At 43.6% G+C, this 25681-nt stretch overlaps 1 protein-coding gene across 2 annotated transcripts in view; it reads right to left on the reverse strand.

Annotated features, from left to right (window-relative positions):
* The window catches only part of ero1b (endoplasmic reticulum oxidoreductase 1 beta), a 111859-nt gene that overhangs the window by 34835 nt on the left and 51343 nt on the right, over positions 1-25681 (reverse strand). For both annotated transcript variants that reach the window (XM_068020769.1, XM_068020776.1), the window contains exons 9-14: positions 25342-25353; positions 24268-24294; positions 18929-19021; positions 14502-14748; positions 6788-6857; positions 5268-5354 (exon numbers count right to left, since the gene is read on the reverse strand). In XM_068020769.1, coding sequence (XP_067876870.1) covers positions 5268-5354; positions 6788-6857; positions 14502-14748; positions 18929-19021; positions 24268-24294; positions 25342-25353 — 536 coding nt within the window. The remainder of the gene's footprint in view (positions 1-5267; positions 5355-6787; positions 6858-14501; positions 14749-18928; positions 19022-24267; positions 24295-25341; positions 25354-25681) is intronic.

Here is a 25681-nt window from a genome sequence, read left to right on the forward strand (position 1 = left end):
ATTTATAAAAGTGAAATCTTGTCCCTTTGGTTTTTGGTTTCCTAAATTGGGATCAGTCAGTGGATTTGATTCTTTCATTTGCTGGTAGTCTCCAGGGGGATCATAACAGGAGGAACTGGCCATAACTTTTCAATTCTCCTGAGAGACAGGGGTGGTGCCAGAGGACTGGAGAATTGCAAATGTTACACTCTTGTTCAAAAAAGGGTGTAAGGATAAGACTAGCAACTATTGGCCAGTCAGTTTAACTTCGCTGGTGGGAAAGCTTTTAGAACCGATAATCTGGGACAAAATTTACAATCACATGGACAAATGCGGACTAATTAAGGAAAGCCAGCATGGATTTGTTGTTGGACAAATGGTAAGGACAGTGGTAGTATGGATAAAAAGTTGGCTGAGTGGAAAGAAACAGTAGCGGTGAATGTTTTTTTGGACTGGAGGACGGTATGTAGTAGGGTTCAGTATCAGGATCAGATGGCGTATAATGTGGGAAAATGTGAGGTTGCTCACTTTGGCAGGAAGAGTAAAAAAGATTACTTAAATGGAGACTGCAGAATGCTGTGGTACAGAGGGATCTGGGTGTCCTTGTACATGAATCACAAATCATCAGCATGGAGGTACAGCAAGTAATTAGGAAGGCAAATGGAATGGCCTTTATTACAAGGGGGAAGTAGTATAAAAGTGGGAAGTCTTGCTACAATTGTAAAAGGTTTGGTAACACCACACCTATAATTCTGCGCTGTTTTGTTCTCTTTACTTAAAGAGGGATGTACGAGCATTGGAAGCAGTTCAGAGAAGATACACGGGGCTGAATCCTGGGATCAGGGGTTGCCTTATGAGGAAAGGCTGAGCCTATACTCAGTGGAGTTTAGATGTATGAGAGGTGATCTTACTGAAACATAAAAAGATTCTAGGGGGCTTGACAGGGTAGATGCTGAAAGAATGTTTCCACTCGTGGGGGAATTTCAAAATAAGGAGTCTCCCATTTTTTTTTCATTCATTCATGGGATGTGGGCGTCACTGGCTATGCCAACATTTATTGCCCATCGCTAATTGCCCTGGTGGTGGTGATCTGCCTTCTTGAACCGCTGCAGTCCATTTGGGGTAGGTAGACCCACAGTACTGTTAGGAAGGGAGTTCCAGGATATTGACCCAGTGACAGTGAAGGAACGGCGATATAGATCCAAGTCAGGATGGTGTGTGACTTGGAGGGGAACTTGCAGGTGGTAGTGTTCCTATGTATTTGCTGCCCTTGTCCTTCTAGTTGGTAGAGGTCGCGGGTTTGGAAGGTGCTGTCGAAGGAGCCTTGGTGCATTGTTGCAGTGCATCTTGTAGATGGCACACACTGCTGCTACTGTGCGTCGGTGGTGGAGGGAGTGAATGTTTGTAGATGGGGTGCCAATCAAGCAGGCTGCTTTGTCCTGGATGGTGTCAAGCTTCTTGAGTGTTGTTAGAGCTGCACCCATCCAGGCAAGTGGAGAGTATTCCATCACACTCCTGACTTGTGCCTTGTAGATGGTGGACAGGCTTTGGGGAGTCAGGAGGCGAGTTACTCGCCGCAGGATTCCTAGCCTCTGACCTGCTCTTGTAGCCACGGTATTTATATGGCTACTCCAGTTCAGTTTCTGGTCAATGGTAGCCCCTAGGATGTTGATAGTGGGGGATTCAGTGATGGTAATGCCGCTGAATGTCAAGGGGAGATGGTTAGATTCTCTCTTGTTGGAGATGGTCATTGCCTGGCACTTGTGTGGCGCGAATGTTACTTGCCACTTTTCAGCCCAAGCCTGGATATTGTCCAGGCCTTGCTGCATTTCTACACAGACTGCTTCAGTATCTGTAGTCACGAATGGTGCTGAACATTGTGCAATCATCCGCGAACATCCCCACTTCTGACTTTATGATTGAAGGAAGATGATTGGCCCCAGGACACTACCCTGAGGAACTCCTGCAGTGATGTCCTGGAGCTGAGATGATTGACCTCCAACAACCACAACCATCTTCCTTTGCGCTAGGTATGACTCCAGCCAGCGGAGGGTTTTCCCCGATTCCCATTGACCTCAGTTTTGCTCGGGCTCCTTGATGCCATACTCGGTCAAATGTTGCCTTGAGGTCAAGGGCAGTCACTCTCACCTCACCTCGAGTTCAGCTCTTTTGTCCATGTTTGAACCAAGGCTGTAATGAGGTCAGGTGCTGAGTGGCCCCGGCGGAACCCAAACTTAGCGTCACTGAGCAGGTTATTGCTAAGCAAGTGCCGCTTGATGGCACTGTTGATGACATCTTCCATCACTTTACTGATGATTGAGAGTAGGCTGATGGGGCGCTAATTGGCCGGGTTGGACGTGTCCTGTTTTTTGTGTATAGGACATACCTGGGCAATTTTCCACATTGCAGGGTAGATGCCAGTGTTGTAGCTGTACTGGAACAGCTTGGCTAGGGGTGCGGCAAGTTCTGCAACACAGGTCTTCAGTACTATTGCCGGAATATTGTCAGGGTCCATAGCTTTTGCAGTATCCAGTGCCTTCAGTTGTTTCTTGATATCACGCGGAGTGAATCGAATTGGCTGAAGTCTGGCATCTGTGATGCTGGGGACTTCAGGAGGAGGCCGAGATGGATCATCAACTTGGCACTTCTGGCTGAAGATTGTTGCAAATGCTTCAGCCTCATCTTTCGCACTGATGTGCTGGGCTCCCCCATCATTTGTGGAGCCACCTCCTCCAGTTAGTTGTTTAATTGTCCACCACCATTCACGGCTGGATGTGGCAGGACTGCAGAGCTTAGATCTGATCCGTTGGTTATGGGATCGCTTAGCTCTGTCTATCGCATGCTGCTTACGCAGTTTGGCATGCAAGTAGTCCTGGGTTGTAGCTTCACCAGGTTGACACCTCATTTTGAGGTATGCCTGGTGCTGCTCCTGGCATGCCCTCCTGCACTCTGGTCTCCTGGCTTGATGGTAATGGTAGAGAGGGGGAAATGCCGGGCCATGAGGTTACAGATTGTGGATGAGTACAATTCTGCTGCTGCTGATGGCCCACAGCGCCTCATGGATGCCCAGTTTTGCATTGCTAGATCGGTTCGAAATCTATCCCATTTAGCACGGTGATAGTGCCACACAACACGATGGACAGTATCCTCAATGTGAAGGCCGGACTTCGTCTCCACAAGTACTGTGTGGTGGTCACTCCTACCAATACTGTCATGGACAGAAGCATCTGCGGCAGGCAGATTGGTGAGGACGAGGTCAAGTATGTTCTTCCCTCGTGTTGGTTCCCCCACCACCTGCCGCAGACCCAGTCTAGCAGCTATGTCCTTTAGGACTCAGCCAGCTTGGTCAGTAGTGGTGCTACTGAGCCACTCTTGGTGATGGACATTGAAGTCCCCCACCCAGAGTACATTTTGGGCCCTTGCCACCCTCAGTGCTTCCTCCAAGTTGTGTTCAACATGGTGGAATACTGAGTCATCAGCTGAGGGAGGGCAGTAGGTGGTAATCAGCAGGAGGTTATCTTGCCCATGTTTGACCTGATGCCATGAGACTTCATGGGGTCCGGAGTCGATGTTGAGCACTCCCAGGGCAATTCCCTCCCTACTGCATACCACTGTGCCACCACCTCTGGTGGGTCTGTCCTGCCGGTGAGACAGAACATACCCGGGGATGGTGATGACAGTGTCTGGGACATTGTCTTTAAGGTATGATTCCGTGACTATGACTATGTCAGGCTGTTGCTTGACTAGTCTGTGGGACAACTCTCCCAACTTTGGCACAAGCCCCCAGATGTTAGTAAGGAGGACTTGGCAGGGTCGACAGGGCTGGGTTTGCCGTTGTCGTTTCCGGTCTTTTAGAGGGTTGTTGATCTTTCGAATTTTCTTCACCAGAGAGCAGTGGAGGCTGGGTCATTGGATATATTCAAGGCTGAGTTAGACAGATTTTTGATCTACAAGGCGGTCAAGGGTTATGGGGGGCGGGGGGGGGCAGCAGGAAAGTGGAATTAAGGCCACAATCAGGTCAGCCATGATCTTATTAAATGGTGGAGCAAGCTCGAGGGGCCGAATGGCCTACTTTAGTTCCTATGTCTTGCTTATGATTATGACAGACTCGGGTGCACAAACTGAAGGTGGCAGGGCAGATTGAGCAAGTGGTTAAGAAGGCATATGGATCTTGGACTTTATAAATAGAGGGACAGAGTACAAAAGCAAGGAAGTTATCATGAACCTTTTTAAAACACTGGTTTGGCCTCAAGTGGGAGTACAGTGTCTGATTTTGGGCACCGCACTTTAGCAATGTGAAGTAAAGGCCTGCTTTCGGTCGGGAAAAAGAACCCAACCCAAACCCGAATGAACCACAGTGGACCCGAGCCCCTCTGATTTTGCCCCGAGCCCGTCCCGACCCCGCCACCACTTGACCCGACCCGAGCCAGACCATCCCTTTACTTACCTACCGACTGGGAAGCTCACGAAGCTGCAGTGCATGTGCAACGACATCATAGTGACGTCACTTGCTCACTGCGCAGACTCAGTTTCATCGTGGACTCCCAGCTCAGGTAAGTTTCTTTTCCAATACTTACCGGCACAGCACTTACCGTGTGTGTCCGGCCCGACCCAATCCGAGCCCGAAATCCAGCCCTGGAAGATGGGCCTAACCCGACCCGAACCATGTTGTCGGGTCCGGGTCGGGTAGCAGGCCTCTACTGTGAAGGCATTAGAGAGGGTGCAGAAAAGACTGGAGAATGGTTCTGGGATTGAGGGGCTTCAGTTACATGGATAGACTGGACAAGCTGATCTTGTTCTCCTTAGAGGAGAGGAGGTTGAGAGGAGATTTGATAAATGTGTTCAAAATCAAGAGGGTCCTGGACAGAGTAGAGAGAAATTATTCAAACTGGTATAAGGGTCTGCAACTAGAGGTGACATGAGGAAAAACTTAAGAAAATACGTGTGGTTAGGATCTAGAATGCACTGCCTGATACAGCGTGGTGGAGGTAAATTCAATTTTTGCTTTCAAAAGGGAATTGGATAACTACCTAAAGAGAAAAGATCTGCAGGGCTACGGGGAAGAGACATGGGAGTGGATCTAGCCGAGTTGCTCTCAGAGAACCAGCACGGATATGACAGGCCGAATGGTCTCCTTCTGTGTTATAACAATTGAGTGTTCCCCAGCGGTTTCAGAATCAGTGATTTGTCACAATTCACACAATTCCATTTACGAGTGCAATGTTTTTAATCAGCACAGATTTTTCTCCAAATCACTTGCATTACTTGAGAATATTCTGCAAACAAACCTGCAGTTTACCCCATAATCTGCACTTGTCACATCCAACACAGTCCATTATACGCGAGATATTCTTAAAATGGAGTCTGAATTCCTCCTGGGAAAAAAGATTAAAAATCATAATTCCTCACTTGAATTTAACTTCGTACAGTCAGAAGATTAATTTCAGTTATGTATACATATACACACACACACATACAAACACAATATATTATATAAATCTCAGGTCTCTTGAATGCTCATTGTAAGCTGGAGATGCACATATTTCAGTAGCATCTTGGGTTACTATTTGATTTCTATTGTGTGCAGTCTCTGAGTCCTGTATTTATTTTTCTGTCATTTCAATCAGGTGCTCGAGAGTCTCTCTTCTACAGTGTGCTGCGCCATTTGCAGCATCAGAGGGCAAAAAGATTCTCCTACATTCACTTTCTCTTCTCCAACTAGGAAACAATGTCTCTGCTTTAATTGCTTGCCGAAGGTTGCTGAAATTTATTCAGGCTTCACTGGGCTGTTTAGAACGGCAGGAACTAAAAATAGAGCAATTGGCAACAGCAACATTTAATACCTTTAACTTGGAAAAAATGTCCCAAGAAGCTTCACAGAAGAGTAATCCAATAAAATTGACACCAAGCCAAAGAAAGGAGATGTCACGAGGTGTGAGTAAAGCATAGTCAAAGAACTGGATCTTAAAGGAGGAAGGGGAAGTGGATAGGGAGAGGTTTAAGGAGGGAAGTCCCAAGTTTAGAGCCTAAACTGCTGAAGGCTAAAGACACCAAAGATGGGGATGAGGGAGTGGTTGAAAAAAAGATATAAAAGTGACAAAGGGCCAAGTGATGAGTTGTTGAGTTTGAAAGTGCAGTTGTGAGTGAGTTGTAGAGGACATGGAGTTGGAAGCTGGTAGGAGAATGCAAGTTCTGAAAGGGACAAGTGGTCATAGATGGCGATGGGAGTAGGGAGGCCACACAAGATGGCAGAGGGGGAGGCTGTGAATATGGATAGAAGAGTTTATATGGAGAGTGAGGTTAAGAATGGACAGTGAATTCAGACGAGAGGGAGTGACAGGAATAGAGATGGAAACTGGATTCACAGAAGATGAGGATTTTCTCAGTGCAGAGACAGAGAGGTTAGGTCAAGGAGAAACTCAGAGTTGGTCTTGGAATGGGTAGACAATGACTATTTTGAAGAAAAAGGTCAGAGGGGTGAAACAAGGTAAGCTGCTGAAAAGAGAGGAAGTAGCAGAGCAGCAGGAAGTACAACCCGAGAATTGGCAAAATGGGCCACTGCAACAGTTTGGGCTTTGCAAGTTATGGAAACCATAATCAGGCAGGGAGAGAGGCATAGAAGGAAGCTGTGGGGTTATCCAAGGGGAAATCCAAGCCTGAGATGGTGGCAGGAGAACAGGCAGTAGAGTACTGAAAGGCTGAGTAAGGAATCAAGAGGTGGTTTTGGTGGAGGGTTAAGTTTTGCACACTATAAAGAAAAATTCTTTTGCATAACTGAATTACACAAAATACTACACCAACATTTTACCTTCAATGTTTTAGCCTCTTTCTTGTTGCCTGCAAACATGGACTTCTCATCAAAATGCATAGGAAATGACCTTTAACAAAGAAAAATTGAATACAGTATTAATAGAGAATACAAATTGGACTTTAAAAATAAATTGGGAAAGCATTTTAACGCAGGTCAATCAAGTAATGAGAAAATCAGCTTTAATCAACCGACATTTTCAATGTGCAATGGAAATAATACCGCTTATATCCTAGAATTTTAAAAAGGAATACAATGATAGCAGAATAGCTGCATTTTTAAGCTCTATGCATCAGATGGATTTATTAGATGGAACATTTTTAAATGTCAAAATATAAAGCAATACTGAAACAAATTTCCAAAGCACTGCTGTGATATATTGCAAATATCAAAGGCACAGTGAGAGGGATGGATGAACCATATTCTCACTGGTTTGTGAATCTGGAACTAAAGAACCACAGTTAATCAAACACCATTTATTGCCAAACATAGTAAAATAATATTTCACACAATACAAGAGAAAGAATGCATAACACACAATTTTTAAAAATAGGGGAAAAAGCACAGTCAAAGTCCTCATTTTTGGCTGATGGGTGGAAGCTACATTTTGAGGCTAGTTCTAAAAATGGATCTGAATAAAAAGAAATAATTTGTGAGGACAACCAAAGTATGTACATTCACAACCTATCGTCTGCTTACATGTCAAACAATCAAGACTCAACAATTCAATGGAAGTACAATGTGTTCTAAAGTCAGCAATACTGATTATAGAAAAGGTTTATTGGTAATTTTATTTCCAGATACATTTTGAACTATTTTATGCTAAGTTTTGTCCTCACATCTCAGTGTTGAGAGACACAAAGATGCACTAACAGGGGAATATCACTCCTGCTATTTAACAGTGAATTCTTCTATACTTCTGTTGTTACCTTCCAATTTTCTCCCAATGCTCTGACTGTCCTTGGGGTATAGCTCCATAGACAGCCAGTTTTCCAGACCCTCATCCGTGTGAGCCTAGAAAGTGAAGGTTGGCAGGCTATTTCAATTGTGGGTGCAGGCATCAAAGCCCCTATCCTGTTCAAACCAGACATCCGTCACACACATTTTTCTGCAAGATCACTCTGGAGCGGGAACCTTGGCTCATTCTTCCTCTCTATTCCAGAGGGATACAGAGGCCAATGTAGTAGGCCAACTAATAGTGCTAAACTAAACACAGAATAGAGATCGAACATTTAACCTTCTGGTCTGCATGGCTAATTCATGATGCTCTAATCACCCCATTGGATCAGCCTAGTTACAGAATTGGTACTTGAAAGAAAAACATAAAATAAAATATTTACTACTTTAACAGCATTAACAATAATGACAATGTTGAGAGCAAGGGTGTACAATTAGGGTGCGATAGGAAGAGAGTTAGGAGGGGACAGAAAACGTGAGGAGGGATGGAGGATGCAGGGCGGGCAGGCAGGCATGGGGAAGGCTCTAGGAGTAAACACCTGGAACTGACAAAGGCATGGACCTTACTTTCAGCAGCAGAGGGGCTGAGGTGGAAAGATGTGATCCTGGTGATGCAGAGATTGAGAGATTTGTGCTTAACTCAGGATCAAGTATAAATTTAGATTATGAACAGCCTGAACATTATGAATAGTGAGGGAGAATGATGGAATCAGTTTCAGTGGACAAAACTCTGTGGAAGGGGCCAAAGTTGTGTCTGGTTCATGCAGGTGGTCTGCCATGGAGGTGTGCAAAGAAAACCCGCCCCAAGTACGAATGCTGGACCCGGAAGCCCGACCCGAACCCGCCACCGCCACATGCCGTCAGATCCCGTCCGGATCAGCAAGGGTAGCAGGCCTTTACCCATGTACTGATGTAAAGGCCTGCCACCCGAACTGACCCTGACGGGTCCCAACGACATGTGCCCGGTTCAGGTCGAGTGGGGTCGGACTTCCGGGTCCGGAACTCGGGCTCGCGTTGGGTTTCCTTTGCACACCTCTAGTCTGCCTTCAAGAAAAGTCATGTCTAATCACAGCCAGAGAACTACCTGCAATATCCTCTCTTCCTGCTCCCACACCAATACTTCTGGCGTCCAATGATCTATCCTTGTCCCCATTCCTCATCTACGCGGTACCCCTCGGTGACATCATCCAAAAACATTGTCAGTTTCCACGTGTATGCGGACGACACCCAGCTCTACCTCACCACCATCTCGCCACTGTCTCTAAATCGTCACACTGCCTGTCTGACATCCACTACTGGATGAGCAGAAATTTCCTCCAAATAGTGGGAAAACCAAAGCCATTGTCTTCGGACCCCGCAACAAACTCCATTCCCTATCTACCAACTCAATCCTCTCCTGAGCAACTATCTGGGGCTGATCCAGGTTGTTCACAGCCTTGGTCTCATTTGACCCCGAGATGAGCACGCAACCACATATCTGCGCCATCACTACAATGGCTTGTTTCTACCTCCGTAACATCACTTGACTCCATCCCATCTCAGCTCAGCTCATCTGCTGCTGAAACCTCTACGCTTGATTATTCCAACGCACTCCTGGCTGACCTTCCACTTTCTACTCTCAGTAGACTCAAGTCATCCAAAATTCTGCTGCCCATATCCTAACTCATCAAATTTGGTTCACCCATCACCACTGTACTCGCTGACCTCCCAGTTAAGCAAAGCCTCAATTTTAAAATTTTCATCCTTGGTATTATGACCAAGGCGGGAGTAATGCACTACTCCACAGATCATAGCATATTAGTAAAGTTTCCCACCTACTGAAAAGTAGCCAACTTAAACAGTATTTGTCCCCTAGAATAAAGTACACCAAACCAAGTTTCTTTAAACAACAAAATTAACTATTAATAAACAATAATGAGATAACTCCATATGTGAAAAGGATTCTTTTAAAACTTCTTATTCTTCCTAACTCTCATGCACACACACATACATTAAAAAAAACCCAATTAACCAGGGAAAAAGGTTTTTTCAGTTTACAACTGCTTCTTAGGAATAATAATAATTGGGTTGTCACGGTCTGGTAGGATATTTCCGGCTTTGAGGTTCCCCAGGGTCGAATGCCACTCAAAGTCTCTCCAAGCGAGGTTGACGAACAGTCTGGGATGGGTAGGTGCTCAAGGCAGTTCATCTGCAGCTGGCGTCTCAGATTTTTCAGCAAAGGGGTGGAGCAACAGGTCTACTTGGGTTTTGAAGAAACAATCTAGCAATAGAAGCTTTCTTGAGATTTCAGGAGCTCCCAAAACACAAAAGGCAACCGGAATCACTTTTAAGGCAGAGATTTTCCAGAGACTGGAGGCAATAGGAATTTGTTACCTTTCGAAGTACAGGGGCTTTCTCTCTGCAAAGCAGTTTTCCTCCACAGAGTAGCAACTCTTCTTTTCCTGGGTCTTTTCTCTTTCCAGGAAGACCACAGCCACCACCTCAAATGTAGGATTTCTTTTCCCAAGAGGGGTAAGTCTTCTTTTACAGAGAGTAGGTCTTTTTCTCTGGTCTGAAAACAGGTCCCAGCCAGCTCACTGCATGCTGTTGGTCCACTCCACACTTCTTTCACAATGCAAAGTGAAACTAAAACCCACAATCAAGTCATGTGACAGTCATAAGTCTTTGTGTCCCTGTTGAGCTGCTTGGAAACAGGTGCCTTGCAGTCTGTGCACACTTCACTCAGTCCACACTTCAAATATCAGCTTTTAAAGCACTTTTTGCAAAGAAAAATAGAACCACTCACATAACATTGGTTACAAATACCTCACCCCTCCCCATCTCTAATCTCTTCCAACCCCCTCAAAGATATCTGTGCTCCTCTAATTCTGGCCTCTCAAGCATCCCCGATTTTAATTGCTCCACCATTGATGACCATGCCATCAGCGGACTGGGCCCCAAGCTCTGAAATTACCCCCCTAAACCTTTTCATTTCTCTTTCCTCTTTTAAGATACTCCTTAAAACCTACCTCTTGAACCAAGCTTTTGGTCATCTGCCCTAATAGCTCCTTATGTGGGTTAGTATCATATTTTGCTTCACACACTGCTTTGAAATGCATTAGGACATTTTACGCTAAAGGTATTTTATAAATACAATTGTTATTTTTATCATCTATACCTTTCAATTAAGGACATGGAGGTAAAATGCCAATGAACGACCAAATAAGTTGTGTACAATGTGCGCACTGCATTCAGGAGATTTAAAGGAGAATTTTACCATAGGGAATAGGAAGGACGGGAGATAGCGAGGGACCTGGGAAAGCCTTTAATGCAGGAACAAGGGAACTATTGAGCACAGATGTGTCAAGGTGGATGGAAGACCAGAGGATAGTAAGTTAGGAGTGTCGAAAAGGGAGCTGAGGGATAGCATTTTTCCAAAAAATAAAGGGATGAGGTGAGCAGGCAGCACACTGATGTTAAGGGAAAAATGAAATTGATTAGAAATACCTTTGTATTTCTAACACAGCTCTGAGGTGGCAAGGCTTCTGGGATGCATAAGCAACTTATGATAGGTAAGGTTTACGTTGAGGGCGAGGTTCAATTAGGACAAAAGAGCAATTTAGGTGAAGCATGAAATGACTGAAGATGAGAAGTCACTTGCTGCAGGGACTGAGAAAGTACAGGAGCGAGGAGATTACAAGCTTTCAAGTGAGCAGGGCAGTCCCAAATGGTAGAAGAAAAGATTTTGAAGGAATGAGACATGTGATAGAGTGAGAGATACTGAAAAGGTGGTGGTAGAGGAGTAAGGTGCCAGGTCAATTAGGACCTGATGATGAGAGCCATGTCACCACCAAGTTTTAGTTAAGGCCCCAGGGACTGATGGACTGATATAGGTTGAGGATAATGTGTGCCTTATTTCCAAGGAAGCATACATTTTTAAGAGGGTGATGTGGGAATGGTAGGCCCTTTCCTATCCTGAGTGGTGTGAAACAGGGCTGTGTTCTCGCACCCACACTTTTTGGGATTTTCTTCTCCCTGCTGCTTTCACATGCGTTCAAATCCTCTGAAGAAGGAATTTTCCTCCACACAAGATCAGGGGGCAGGTTGTTCAACCTTGCCCGTCTAAGAGCGAAGTCCAAAGTACGGAAAGTCCTCATCAGAGAACTCCTCTTTGCTGACGATGCTGCTTTAACATCTCACACTGAAGAATGCCTGCAGAGTCTCATCGACAGGTTTGCGTCTGCCTGCAATGAATTTGGCCTAACCATCAGCCTCAAGAAAACGAACATCATGGGGCAGGATGTCAGAAATGCTCCATCCATCAATATTGGCGACCACGCTCTGGAAGTGGTTCAAGAGTTCACCTACCTAGGCTCAACTATCACCAGTAACCTGTCTCTAGATGCAGAAATCAACAAGCGCATGGGTAAGGCTTCCACTGCTATGTCCAGACTGGCCAAGAGAGTGTGGGAAAATGGCGCACTGACACGGAACACAAAAGTCCGAGTGTATCAGGCCTGTGTCCTCAGTACCTTGCTCTACGGCAGCGAGGCCTGGACAACGTATGCCAGCCAAGAGCGACGTCTCAATTCATTCCATCTTCGCTGCCTTCGGAGAATACTTGGCATCAGGTGGCAGGACTATATCTCCAACACAGAAGTCCTTGAAGCGGCCAACACCCCCAGCTTATACACACTACTGAGTCAGCGGCGCTTGAGATGGCTTGGCCATGTGAGCCGCATGGAAGATGGCAGGATCCCCAAAGACACATTGTACAGCGAGCTCGCCACTGGTATCAGACCCACCGGCCGTCCATGTCTCCGTTATAAAGACGTCTGCAAACGCGACATGAAATCGTGTGACATTGATCACAAGTCGTGGGAGTCAGTTGCCAGCATTCGCCAGAGCTGGCGGGCAGCCATAAAGACAGGGCTAAATTGTGGCGAGTCGAAGAGACTTAGTAGTTGGCAGGAAAAAAGACAGAGGCGCAAGGGGAGAGCCAACTGTGCAACAGCCCCAACAAACAAATTTCTCTGCAGCACCTGTGGAAGAGCCTGTCACTCCAGAATTGGCCTTTATAGCCACTCCAGGCGCTGTTTCACAAACCACTGACCACCTCCAGGCGCGTATCCATTGTCTCTCGAGATAAGGAGGCCCAAAAGAAAGAAAAGAAAGAAGATGTGGGAATGGTAGGAGACTTACAGAGCTGGTCGGTTGAAAGGAACAAAGAGAAGGTTGTGGGCTAGTGTTAATTTTTGTCTGATTACTGGTCGCTCTGAAGTGCCTTGGGACATTTTTCTATGTTTAAGGCACTATATAAACGTAAGCTGCTGTTATTGGTTGGCTTGTTTCTGGGAAGCAAACCATATCTTTCTTCCTGAACACACCCTATTTCAGCTATTAGATAGAATTTTACTGCACAAAACAGGCCATTCAGCCCAACAAGTCTATGCTGGTGTTTGTGCATTTTTTTTTTAAAAGTATTGCTGAAAATAGATACATATTGTTGAAGCTTTTCGCCTTGCAGTCATCAGGATAATCCGCACAAATACCAATATAAGGGGAAAAACAACAATTTTATACTGTATGAGAAGAGAATGCCAATTGGCTGGCAAGTGAACTCCGATTGGTAGAGGTGTTGCCATGGAGAATGCACCAGTTTATTGTGACTGACAGTTAACTGCCAAGCTTTATTTGAAATTTAAACCAGGCAGCTTGACTAATTGGTGAAGGCATTGCCCTGAGGAATGAACCAGTGAATGGCTGTCACTTATTTTGTTCAGCTGAAACAGGTGCAATGTGTGTACATATTCCGTCTGCAAAGAACAGGGTCCTGTGTATTAATATGTGGTTCATTCCTCAGGGTAATGCCTTGACCAGAGTCAAGCTGCCTGGTTTAAATTTCAAACAAAGGTTGGCGGTTAACTGGTGCATTCGCCGTGGCAACGCCTCTACCAGAGTTCACTTGCCAACCACTCAGCACTCTCTTCTCTTGCAGTATAAAGTTGTTGTTTTCCCTTACATTGGGAATCTTGCGGATTGTCCTGATGAGTGCAAGATGAAAAGATTCGACAATATCTCTATTTTCAGTAATTTTTAAATTCGTTCCTGGGATGTGGTCATCACTGGCTAGGCCAGCATTTATTGCCCATCGCTAATTGCCCTCGAGAAGCTGGTGGTGAGCAGCCTTGTTGAACTGCTGCATTCTTGAGGTGTAGGTACACCAACAGTACTGTTAGGAAGGGAGATTCTGGATTTTGACCTAGCGACAGTGAAGGAACAGCAATATAGTTCCAAGTCAGGATGGTGGGCGTCTTGGAGGGGAACTTGCAGGTGGTGGTGTTCCCATGCATCGGCTGCCTTTGTCCTTCCTGGCATCTCGTAATAGGATATCAATTTAATCTCAGAAACAATACAATTCAAGCCCGATTAGCTGGGATTAATGGATGACATTTCTAAGTCCCAGCAGTACTAGAATCAGTGGATCACCCAAATCTAGGATAGTGCTCACAACATGTGTTGTCAAACAGCCAAATTTCATAAATCGAGTATCAACCAAGTTAAATTTGATAACTGAGGACAGGATAAATATTAGCTGCCAATTCCACTCTCACCAGCCACTTGCTATGTGAAGGCAACATGGAGATCGACAAACCCATTGTTGTTTCTTTCTTTCCCATATGTTTTGAAGCAGAACTTTAAAATGACGGCTAAAAATGAATAAATAACTTTGCACAATCATTCTTTTGTCACATCCCATTTTAAGTATTTTTCTTACTTAGTTTCACTGAGAACGTCCAGCAGTTGCTTTTTGGTAATTGCATCTTCTGTTGCATTTCCAGTGTACAAGTCGACAATCGAACGTTCAAAATACAGAGCCACTTTGGACAATGCTCTCAGTTGAATTAAGTACAAAAAATATAGGTTTTTTAACCTTCTTGGACCTTCTCCTTTTGTTTCAGTAGGATGAAACCGACATTGGAATTCTTCTAAATTTGGTCCCCATCTAGTTCTTCCCCAACCATCTGAAAAAACAGATTAGATAATAGTTAAAGTGATGTATTCAGATTATGTTGAAAAGTGTTATAATTGGTAATACCTAGGTAAACAATAATTGTTGCTGTTCAATGAATGCACATACATTTTGCAGTGTCTAGTAAGGCACCTGACCACCTCCAGGCACTTACCCATTGTCTCCCGAGACAAGGAGGCCAAAGAAGTAAGGCACATGCATTCACTGCACAGAATAGCCACCACTCTTCAATCCAGCAGCCTATGCTCTTAAGACACAGTCTGCATTAGTAATAGTTATTGCTCTTTTCTATCTTATTAAACAAACCCAGTAGTAAGAAAGCACTGGGGTGGGTGGGTGGGGGTATGGGCAGGAGACTGGATAATTATCCATCACTGCTCTGGTGGGATTACCAGACCATGTATTACTATTCCAAAATACATAAGAAGTTATCATTGCAAAATTCACATTTCCTTAAAGAACAAAAAGCAAGGAGTTAACTTTTTAAGTTTACCATTTGGGCAGTAAGGGAAGTGAAAATCATGCAGATTTCAGTCGGCTGACAATCCACTCTGTCAGATTACTGTCCATGCAAATGAATAGTAATACATGGTCTGGTAATCCACCAAAGCACTGATGGATAATTATCCAGCCTCCGCCCCCCCACCCTGCAACCCTACCGCCCCCAGTGCTTTCTTACTACTGGGTTTAATAAGATACAAAAGAGCAATAACTATTACTGATGCAGACTGAAAGGATTCCCTACTAGAACTATTTTGAATAGCTTCTTCAGTTTTCAGTGACATTTAAAAATTCCTTGCAACGTGCTGTGCCTTTGAAAACAAACTGAAGTACCATCAATTCATGGAGAAGGCTGTGCCTGCATTTGCCACCTAATAGGTCTTCTGTGTCAAAAATAATTTTTGTTTTATTCACGAGATGAGAGGGTCACTGGCAAGGTCAACATTTGTTGTCCACCCCTAAAAAATAGATTTGTCCCCATTTCCCTTTGTTTTTTCTTCATAAGAACTCTGCAAGGTTATCGGGAGTCAAGCCCTCAAAGAGGGATAATGTAGCATGATTTTGCCTGTTTGCTAAATAACTTGTCCAAATGTACAGGGAGAAGAATCCATATTTTTAGAATGTATTCCAAGATAAAGGCTAATCAAATAATTTAAATAAATTAAATTTTAGCTCAACAAGGGAGGGTGCACTGCTGGACCTAATTCTGGGGAATGAAGCCAGACAGGTGGTTGATGTGTTGGTCGGGGCGCATTTTGGTGTTAGCGACCACAACATGGTACAATTTAAGCTTGTTATGGAGAAAGAAATAGACAAGTTGCAAAAAAAGGGTTTTGGATTGGGGGAGAGCGAATTTTAGTAAAATAAGGCAGGATCTGGACAAGGTAGACTGGAAAGAGTTACTTGTCAGGAAATCTACAGAAGAGCAGTGGGGGGCATTCAAAAAGGAAATGGGGAGGGTACAGGCCCAACATGTTCCCTTTAGGGTAATAGGTAGGAGCAACAAGCCCAGAGAACCATGGATGACCAGAAACATTCAGGGTGCGATGAGAAGGAAAAGAGAGGCTTTTAGCAAATACAAGGAGAGCAAATCAATGGAGGCATTAGTGGAGTACAGAAAATGTAGGATGGAGCTTAAGAAAGCAATTAGGAAAGCAAAGAGGGGATATGAGAAAGCTCTGGCTGGTAAAAGCAGGGAAAATCCCAAGATATTCTCTAAGTATATCAATGGGAAGAGGATAACCAGGAAAAGAGTAGGGACCAAGGGGGAAATTTGTGGGTGGAGCCAGAGGACATTGGTAGGGTGTTGAGCGAATACTTCACAGCTGTCTTCACCCAAGAGAATGAGGATGTAGATATGAAACTGAGAGAGAGAGAGAGACTGTGAGGTTCTTGAGCAAATTGTCATAGGGAACGACAAGGTATTGGAGGTTTTGGAAGGCTTAAAAGTGGACAAATCTCCAGGTCCAGACGATTTGTGTCCCAGGATGCTGTGGGAGGCGAGGGTGGAGATTGCAGGGGCACTGACCCTAATTTTTAATTCCTCTCTGGCCACGGGGGAGGTGCCAGAATACTGGAGAACAGCTAATGTGGTCGCACTATTTAAGAAAGGTTGTAGAGATAAGCCAGGGAACTGCAGACCAGTGAGTCTCAAGTCAGTGGCAGGGAAACTACTGGAGAAAATTCTGAAGGAGAGAATCTATCTCCACTTGGAGAGGCAAAGTTTGATTAGGAATAGTCAGCATGGCTTTGTCAGAGGGAGGTCATGCCTAACAAATTTGATTGAATTTTTTGAGCATGTGACCAGGTGTGTAGATGAGGGTAGTGCAGTTGATGTAGTTTACATGGATTTCAGCAAAGCCTTTGACAAGGTCCCACATGGGAGACTTATCAAGAAAGCAAATGCACATGGGATACAAGGTAACTTGATAAGGTGGATTCAAAATTGGCTTAGCTGTAGGAGACAGAGAGTGATGACAGACGGCTGTTTTAGTGACTGGAAGCCAGTGTCCAGTGGCGTACCACAGGGATCTGTGCTGGGTCCCCTATTGTTAGTCATCTGTGTCGTTTATATAAATGACTATGTGGGGGGTAGGATCAGTAAGTTCTCAGATGACACAAAGATTGGCTGAGTGGTTAACAGTGAGGTGGAGTGTCTTAGGTTACAGGAAGATATAAACGGGATGGTCAAATGGGTAGAAAAGTGGCAGATGGAATTTAACGCTGAAAAGTGTGAGGTGTAATGTGGCACGGAAGTATTCAATGAATGGCCTGACACTGGGAAGTTCCGAGGAACAAAGGGACCTTGGCATGTTTGTCCATAGATCTCTGAAGGCAGAAGGGCAGGTTAATAGGGTGGTGAAAAAGGCATATGGGACACTTGCCTTTATCAATCGAGGCATAGATTACAAAAGAAGGGAGGTCATGTTGGAGTTGTACAGAACTTTGGTAAGGCTACAGCTGGAGTACTGTGTGCAATTCTGGTCGCCACATTATAGGAAGGATGTGATTGCGTTGGAGGGGGTGCAGAGGCGATTCACCAGGATGTTGCCTGGGATGAAACATTTAAGCTATGAAGAGAGGTTGGATAGGATTGGGTTGTTTTCGCTGGAGCAGAGAGGTCTGAGGGGTGACCTGATTGAGGTGTACAAAATTATGAGGGGCATGGACAGAGTGGATAGGGAGCAGCTGTTCCCCTTAGTTGAAAGGTCAGTTACAAGGGGTCACAAGTTTAAGGTGAGGGGCGGGAGGTTTAAGGGGGATTTGAGGAAGAACTTTTTTACCCAGAGGGTGGTGACTGTCTGCAATCCCTGCCTGGGAGGGTGGTAGAGGCGGGTTGCCTCACATCCTTTAAAAAGTACCTGGACGAGCACCTGGCATGTCATAACATTCAAGGCTATGGGCCAAGTGCTGGGAAATGGGATTAGGTAGACAGGTCAGGTGTCTTTAATGCATCGGTGCGGACTCGATGGGCCGAAGGGCCTCTTCTGCACTGTATTATTCTGTGAAATTAGTCCTGTACAAGAACTGTGTATTAAATTTCCAACTGGACAGGAACTGCTGATAACCTATTTGTCCAAGGAGCCGAGTCATGTCCTCACTCAATAACCATACATATGCACCTTTTGCATGCATTATTAGATAGCTTGGATCAAAACACAAGCACCATGGTCCAATCCCAACCTTGGTGCTGAGGTCTACTATACCATTCCTATCCAGCCATGCCAGTTGAAATCAACTAACAGCACAGAACATGGTTTTAACCCTAATACTTCTTGATTTATATGGCTTGGCTATGCTGCACAGTGGATAACCTGGCTGAGTTATTCATGCCCTCGCTTCTCCAAAGCAATTTAATTAAGCACCAAATATAGACATTTTACAAATTTTTTCTCCTCTCCATTTACCATTCCCCACTTGAAGTTATACAGACAATCTGCTTCCAAGCCTTTGCTCTTAAACTAATTAGGAGGAACTGCAGGTGTTAACTTTCCTCTTGAGGCCTGTGAAAATTCCCAGCTTCCATGCCCCACCTGAGATAAAATCTGCCACTGTGAATTTACATCCTTACATGCCAGTGCACAACACATTGAAACATATTGCACATTAACCAGTAAATACCTCCCCGGCCCAAATGAAATATTCCAAGTTTTAATTTAATTTGTACATACCATCAAGGAGATATTTTGCACTAAGGTGTAGATTGATACTTGCATGGAGTCCAGAAATCAGCCTGTAAAATACTCTCTTTTCAAGGCAAAGACCTACAACCACAAAAATTTGCACAATCAGTAAAATCTCAGTACAGCTGATGTATTTCATGGCACAGAAAAATATATTTTATTGACAGAATATTCAAATCTACCTTCACATTAAACTGCAAACCTCTGCTGATATTCCTTCACAAACTAGCCCAAGAGAATTCTTTAAAAAGATTAAAGTTGTAGATAAGAATTATCCATATCTTTCATCAACCCTTTCATTAACTTCAGTACCTAAATTGGTATCTGCAGCCCATTTAAAAAAAAAACCTCCAGAAAACCCACTTACATCCTCGATACACCACAGAACAGTTTATTTTGGTAACCCTACTAACATTAGTTAGAGCAATTGATATTATTTGATATTAAGCCTCTTCCAAAAGGTTTAATTTAAAGGGTTAAGTCATGGCAGGAGAGCTCAAAGCTGTGGTGTGCTCCTTGTGCTCTATGTGGGAATCCGGGAACAATTCCAGTGCCTGGGACCAGCATGTGTGCAGGAAATGTCTCCAGCTGCAGCTCCTGGAAGCCAGGGTTTCAGAGCTGGAGCGGCAGCTGGGGACACTGTGGAGCATCCGCGAGGCAGAGAGTATCGTGCACAGCACATATAGAGAGGTGGTCACACCGCAGGCTCAGACCCCACAGACAGGAAGGGAATGGGTGACCACCAGGCAGAGCAAGAGGACTAGGCAGGCAGCGCAGGAATCTCCTGTGGCTATTGACCTGCAAAACAGATATACTGCTTTGGATACTGTTGGGGGAATGGTCTCTCAGGGGAAAGCAGCAACAGCCCAATTCGTTGCACCATGGTTGGCTCTGCTGCACAGGGGAGGAGTAAAAATTGTGGGAATGCAATAGTTATTGGGGATTCAATTATAAAGGGAATAGATAGGCGTTTATGTGGTTGCAAACAAGACTCCAGGATGATATGTTGCCTCCCTGGTGCTAGGGTCAAGGACATCTCAGAGCGGTTACAGGACATTCTGAAGGGAGGTGGTGAACAGCCAATGGTTGCGGTACACATTGGTACAAACAACGTAGGTAACAAAAAAGGATGAGGTCCTAAAAGCAGAATATAGGGAGTTAGAAAGTAAGTTGAAAAGGACCTGAAAAGGTAGTGATCTCAGGATTACTACCAGTGCCAAGTGCTAGTCAGAGTAGAAATAGCAAGATATATTGGATGAATAAGTGGCTGAAGAGATGGTGTGAGGGGAGGGCTTTATATTCCTGGGGCATTGAGACCAGTTCTAGGGGAGGTGGGACCAGTACAAACTGGATGGGTTACACCTGGGCAGGACTGGGACTGATGTTCTAGGGGGAATATTTGCTAGAGTGGCTGGGGAGGGTTTAAACTAAAATGGTAGGGGGGTGGGAACCTTTGCAATGAGTCAGAGGAGGGGGAACCAAAGACAAGAACAAAAGACAGTAAGGGAAATAAGAAGTGATAGGCATAGAAATCAAGGGCCTGAAATCAAACAGGGCCAGTGAAAAATAGTGGGAAGGGGACATGTAATGTTAAAAAGACACGCCTTAAGGCTTTGTGCCTTAATGCGCAGAGCATTCGCAATAAAGTAGATAAATTAATCGCGCAAATAGATGTAAACGGGTATGATATAGTCGGGAATATGGAGACATGGCTGCAAGGTGACCAGGGATGGGAAATGAACATCCAGGGGTATTCAGTATTTAGGAAGGACAGACAAAAGGCGGTGGAGTTGCATTGCTGGTTAAAGAGGAAATTAATGCAATAGTGAGGAAGGATATTAACTCTGACGATGTAGAATCGGTATGGGTAGATCTCAGAAACACTAAGGGGCAAAAACGTTAGTGGGGGGTTGTATATGGACCCCCAAACTGTAGTGGTGATATTGGGAATGGCATTAAACAGGAAATTAGAGACGCATGCAATAAAGGAACATCTGTAATTATGGGTGATTTTAATCTGCATATAGATTGAGCAAATCAGTCACAATACTGTAGAGGAGGTATTCATGGAGTGTATAAGGGATGGTTTTCTGGACCAATATGTTGAGGAACCAACTAGAGAACAGGCCATCCTAGACTGGGTATTGTGTAATGAGAGAAGACTAATCGACAATCTGGTTGTGCGAAACCCTTTAGGGATGACCAACCATAATATGATAGAATTCTTCATCAAGATGGAGAGTGACGTAGTTGATTCTGAGACTACGGTCCTGAATCTTAATAAAGGAAATTACGAAGGCATGAGGCATGAGTTGGCTATGATGGATTGGGAAACGTTACTTAAAGGGATGATGGTGAATAGGTAATGGCAAACATTCAAAGAGTGCATGGATGAACAGCAACAATTATTTAATCCTGTCTGGCACAAAAGTAAAATGGGAAAAGTAGCCAAACCATGACTTACAAGGGAAATTAGAGATAGCATCAGATCCAAGGAAGAGGCATACAAATTCGCCAGAAAAAACAACAGACCTGAGGATTGGGAGCAGTTTAGAATTCAGCAAATGAGGACCAAGGGATTGATTGAGGGGAAAATAGAGTACGAGAGCAAGCTTGCGGGGAACATAAAAACTGTAAATGTTTCTATAGATATGTGAATAGAAAAAGATTAGTGAAGACAAATGTAGGTCCCTTACAGTCAGAAACAGGAGAATTTATTATGGGGAACAAAGAAATGGCTGACCAACTAAATGCATACTTTGGTTCTGTCTTCACAAAGGAGGACACAAATATCATACCAGAAATGTGGGGAACACAGGGTTTAGTGAGAGGGAGGAACTGAAGGAAATCAGTATTAGTCGAGAAATGGTGTTGGGGAAATTGATGGGATTAAAGGCCGATAAATCCCCAGGGCCTGATAATCTACATCCCAGAGTACTTAAGGAAGTGGCCCTAGAAAAAGTGGATGCATTGGTGGTCATCTTCCAAAATTCTATAGACTCTGGAACAGTTCCTACAGATTGGAGGGTAGCTAATGTAACCCTACTATTTAAAAAGGGAGGTAGAGAGAAAGCAGGGAATTATAGACCAGTCAGCCGGGCGTCAGTAGTGGGGAAAATTCTGGAGTCCATTATCAAAGATTTTATAGCAGAGCACTTGGAGAACACTGGTAGAATCGGACACAGTCAGCATGGATTTACTGAAAGGGAAATCATGCTTGACAAATCTACTAGAATTCTTTGAGGATGTAACTAGTAGAGTTGATGAGGGACAGCCAATGAAAGTGGTTTATTTGGACTTTCAGAAGGCTTTCGACAAAGTCTCACATAAGAGATTAGCGTATAAAATTGAAGCGCATGGGATTGGGGGTAGTGTATTGCGATGGATAGAAAATTGGTTGGCAGACAGGAAACAAAAGGTAGGAATAAACGGGTCTTTTTCCGAATGGCAGCAGTGACTAGTGGGGTACCACAGGGATCGGTGCTAGGACCCCAGCTATTCACAATATATATTAATGATTTAGATGAGGGAACTAAATGCAATATCTCCAAATTTGCAGATGACACAAAACTGGGTGGGAGGGTGAGTTGTCAGGAGGATGCAGAGAGGCTTCAGGGTGATTTGGACAAGTTGAGTGAGTAGACAAATGCACGGCAGATGCAGTATAATGTGGATAAATGTGAGGTTATCCACTTTGGTAGCAAAAACAGGAAAGCAGATTATCTGAACAGCTATAAACTGTGAGAGGGGAATATGCAACGGATCCTGGATGTTCTCGTACACCAGTCGTTGAAGGTAAGCATGCAGGTGCAACAGGCAGTAAAAAAGGCAAATGGTATGTTGGTCTTCATAGCAGAGGATTCGAATACAGGAGCAGGGATGTCTTGCTGCAATTATACAGGGTATTGGTGAGGCCACACATGGAATATTGTGTTCTGTTTTGGTCTCTTGATTGGAGGATGGATGTTCTTGCTATAGAGGGAGTGCAGTGAAGGTTTACCAGACTGATTCCTGGAATGACGGGACTGACGTATGAGGAGAGATTGAGTCGGTTAGGATTACATTCGCTGGAGTTCAGAAGAGTGAGGGGGGAATCTCATAGAGACCTATAAAATTCTAACAGGACTTGACAGGGTAGATGCAGGAAGGATGTTCCCGATGGTGGAGGAGTCCAGAACCAGGGGTCATAGTCTAAGGATACGGGGTAAACCTTTAAGGACTGAGATGAGGAGAAATCTCTTCAGCCAGAGAGTGGTGAGCCTGTGGAATTCGCCACCAAAGAAAGCAGTTGAGGCCAAAACATTGTATGTTTTCAAGAAGGAGTTAATATAGCTCTTGGGGCAAAAGGGATCAAAGGATATGGCGAGAAAGCGGGAACAGGTTACTGAGTTGGATGATCAGCCATGATCATAATGAATGGCGGAGCAGGCTCAAGGGGCCAAATGGCCTACTCCTGCTCCTATTTTCTATGTTTCTATTAGAAAGTTTCCATTGTGGCTTTGACAAATAATCATGACCAAACTTAGTTTTTTTGGTCCTATTTGAATGATAAATTAGGTGCTTGCATTCTTCAATAAAGGCAAGGGAATTTTAACTAGGGAGACATTGTCTCACTCATTGCAGACTACCAAAAGCTAATGCTGAAACCTCATGGTTAATGGCATTTATTTGATAAATAGAAAACTTTACATTATGAATTGTTTTTCAAGATTATTATTGATGTTCAAAAAGAGTAGATATCAATGTTTACTCATAAGTTCAAGGTGATACCTAATGGTGACAAGATTTTAAATTCTTCATAGATATTTGTGTAGAGGTTTAAACTCTATAGCTTTGGATCCCTTCTGGATATAAATATTAAGACACTGACCATCTCAAAATAATTCAGAAAATATGAGGGTCCTACACAAACTGCAAAGCCCCTATGCGGATTCATTGCAGCCTTGCTACATCTAGTCTATTGTAAAGTCCCAGTGACTTTAACAAGCAGCACTGAACCACATGAAATTTATTTTGAACAGAACCCATCAACAAAGCCCTTGAACATGTAATGATTAACAGAATGTAATTTGTTCTAGTCTCAGTCACCTGTTCCAATACATTAAAAATTCACGATTATAAAAGATATGGTTTGCTGTCACATTTGAGCACCTACTGAACCATGAAAGTACAGTGCTGGATTTGGTGGATTAGGAAACTGCTCAAAAAGGTTGGCTGCATTTCTTTATTTACATTTCTATCTTTCTGCTCAAACAGCTCAATTAGGTTGATCCAGATTGCTTTAACCTGGATTTTTAAAACATTTCATACACGTATTCTGTTATTACCTTCCAACCACTTGTAGAAGGACTCGCCTGTGGATATAAAAATAAATCACTATTTATGGAAAAAAACATGAAATTCATCCTGCCACATTCAACAAAACTAACCCCAACACAATTATTCTACCCATTGTTTCCCCTCCTTTTCCGAAGGTGCAAACTCACACTGGAGTTTGCGTCAACCGCACCAGCAGCTCCTTGAAACTTTACCAAAAAGGTCATGGTCGTGTGTAAGCCAAGACAGAAAATGCTGGCAGGCTGTCTGATGCTCTGGGACATCACAACTGAGTTTAAAGCTCTTCTCACTGAATGTGCATGTATCTTCCAACAAGAGCCAATAGTAGGAATCCGAATTTTCCACTTCTTAAATCAGAGACACTGAGATGGACTGTCACATCATCACAGCCACCTAGCTGAGGTTTGCTAACTTAACACAATTCAGTGATCAAACTGGTGATTTTCCTGGACTGTACAGCTTTTTAAAAAACACCAGTTGGAGAATTTACTCAAGACATCAGGGAAATCCTGGAAGACAAATCTACACTTTTCCTTTGAAAGCTGTTGAGGGTACAAAATAAGCACATTTGTTTCATCAATATTGCAGTACTGCACATCAGTCAGTACACACAAATATAAAAACAAATCTCTTGAATAAATTCCTTGCTCCAGTGCAGAAAGTCTTTACTAGAGTTGAGAGCAACTTTTATTTAAAAATACATCTTATTGCTCAGTACATTCTAAGCAAAACTAACAAGTATAATTAAGTTCCATCACTGTGAAACTCCTTTCACATTGCATTTAAAAAAAAAATGCAAAGGAAATTAATTTTAAATGTCTAAAGGAAATATAATATTTACAGGTTAACAAATGCTTCATTTCAGTACACTAAGAAAAGTGAATTCTGAATCATTTATCCGATTAAAACTCCCTTGGGCAAATAATTTTACCCACCATTAAATAAATACACCTTTAAAAAAAAATGTCGGAAAAAAGTGGTTTAAATTGCAAGCCTAAGTGCAGAAGTATATTGTATCAATAACTTAGTTCATACATATTTGTATCCATCTCGCCTGCTCTTACCATCGTCGTTCCCTGAAAAGACAAAATTAGTTTTTTTTTAAAATCAGGTCAATTAGTACATTAATAGTTACAAGAAGTAAATCAATATATAAAAAAAAGCAGATATTGTCCTTAACTTTGTGTATATGTACTGAGTTAGACTGGCTTAGTTGGTATATGTGGTTAGAAGGCTATGGGCTTCAGCCTCACTTCAGGTCATATTTCAGTGCCTGCTGTGAAAACTGAGCAGAATTCTCACTAAAGAATATGTTTAGACTTCAGCTTGGTTGCAAAATACTTGTGGGTCAATTTGTGTAACTCAGTACTCTGGTCAGTGTTTGTCAGACGTGAATTTTCTGGA

Source organism: Heterodontus francisci, chromosome 3 (assembly GCF_036365525.1).
Source record: "Heterodontus francisci isolate sHetFra1 chromosome 3, sHetFra1.hap1, whole genome shotgun sequence".
In the NCBI taxonomy this organism is placed as follows: Eukaryota; Metazoa; Chordata; class Chondrichthyes; order Heterodontiformes; family Heterodontidae; genus Heterodontus; species Heterodontus francisci.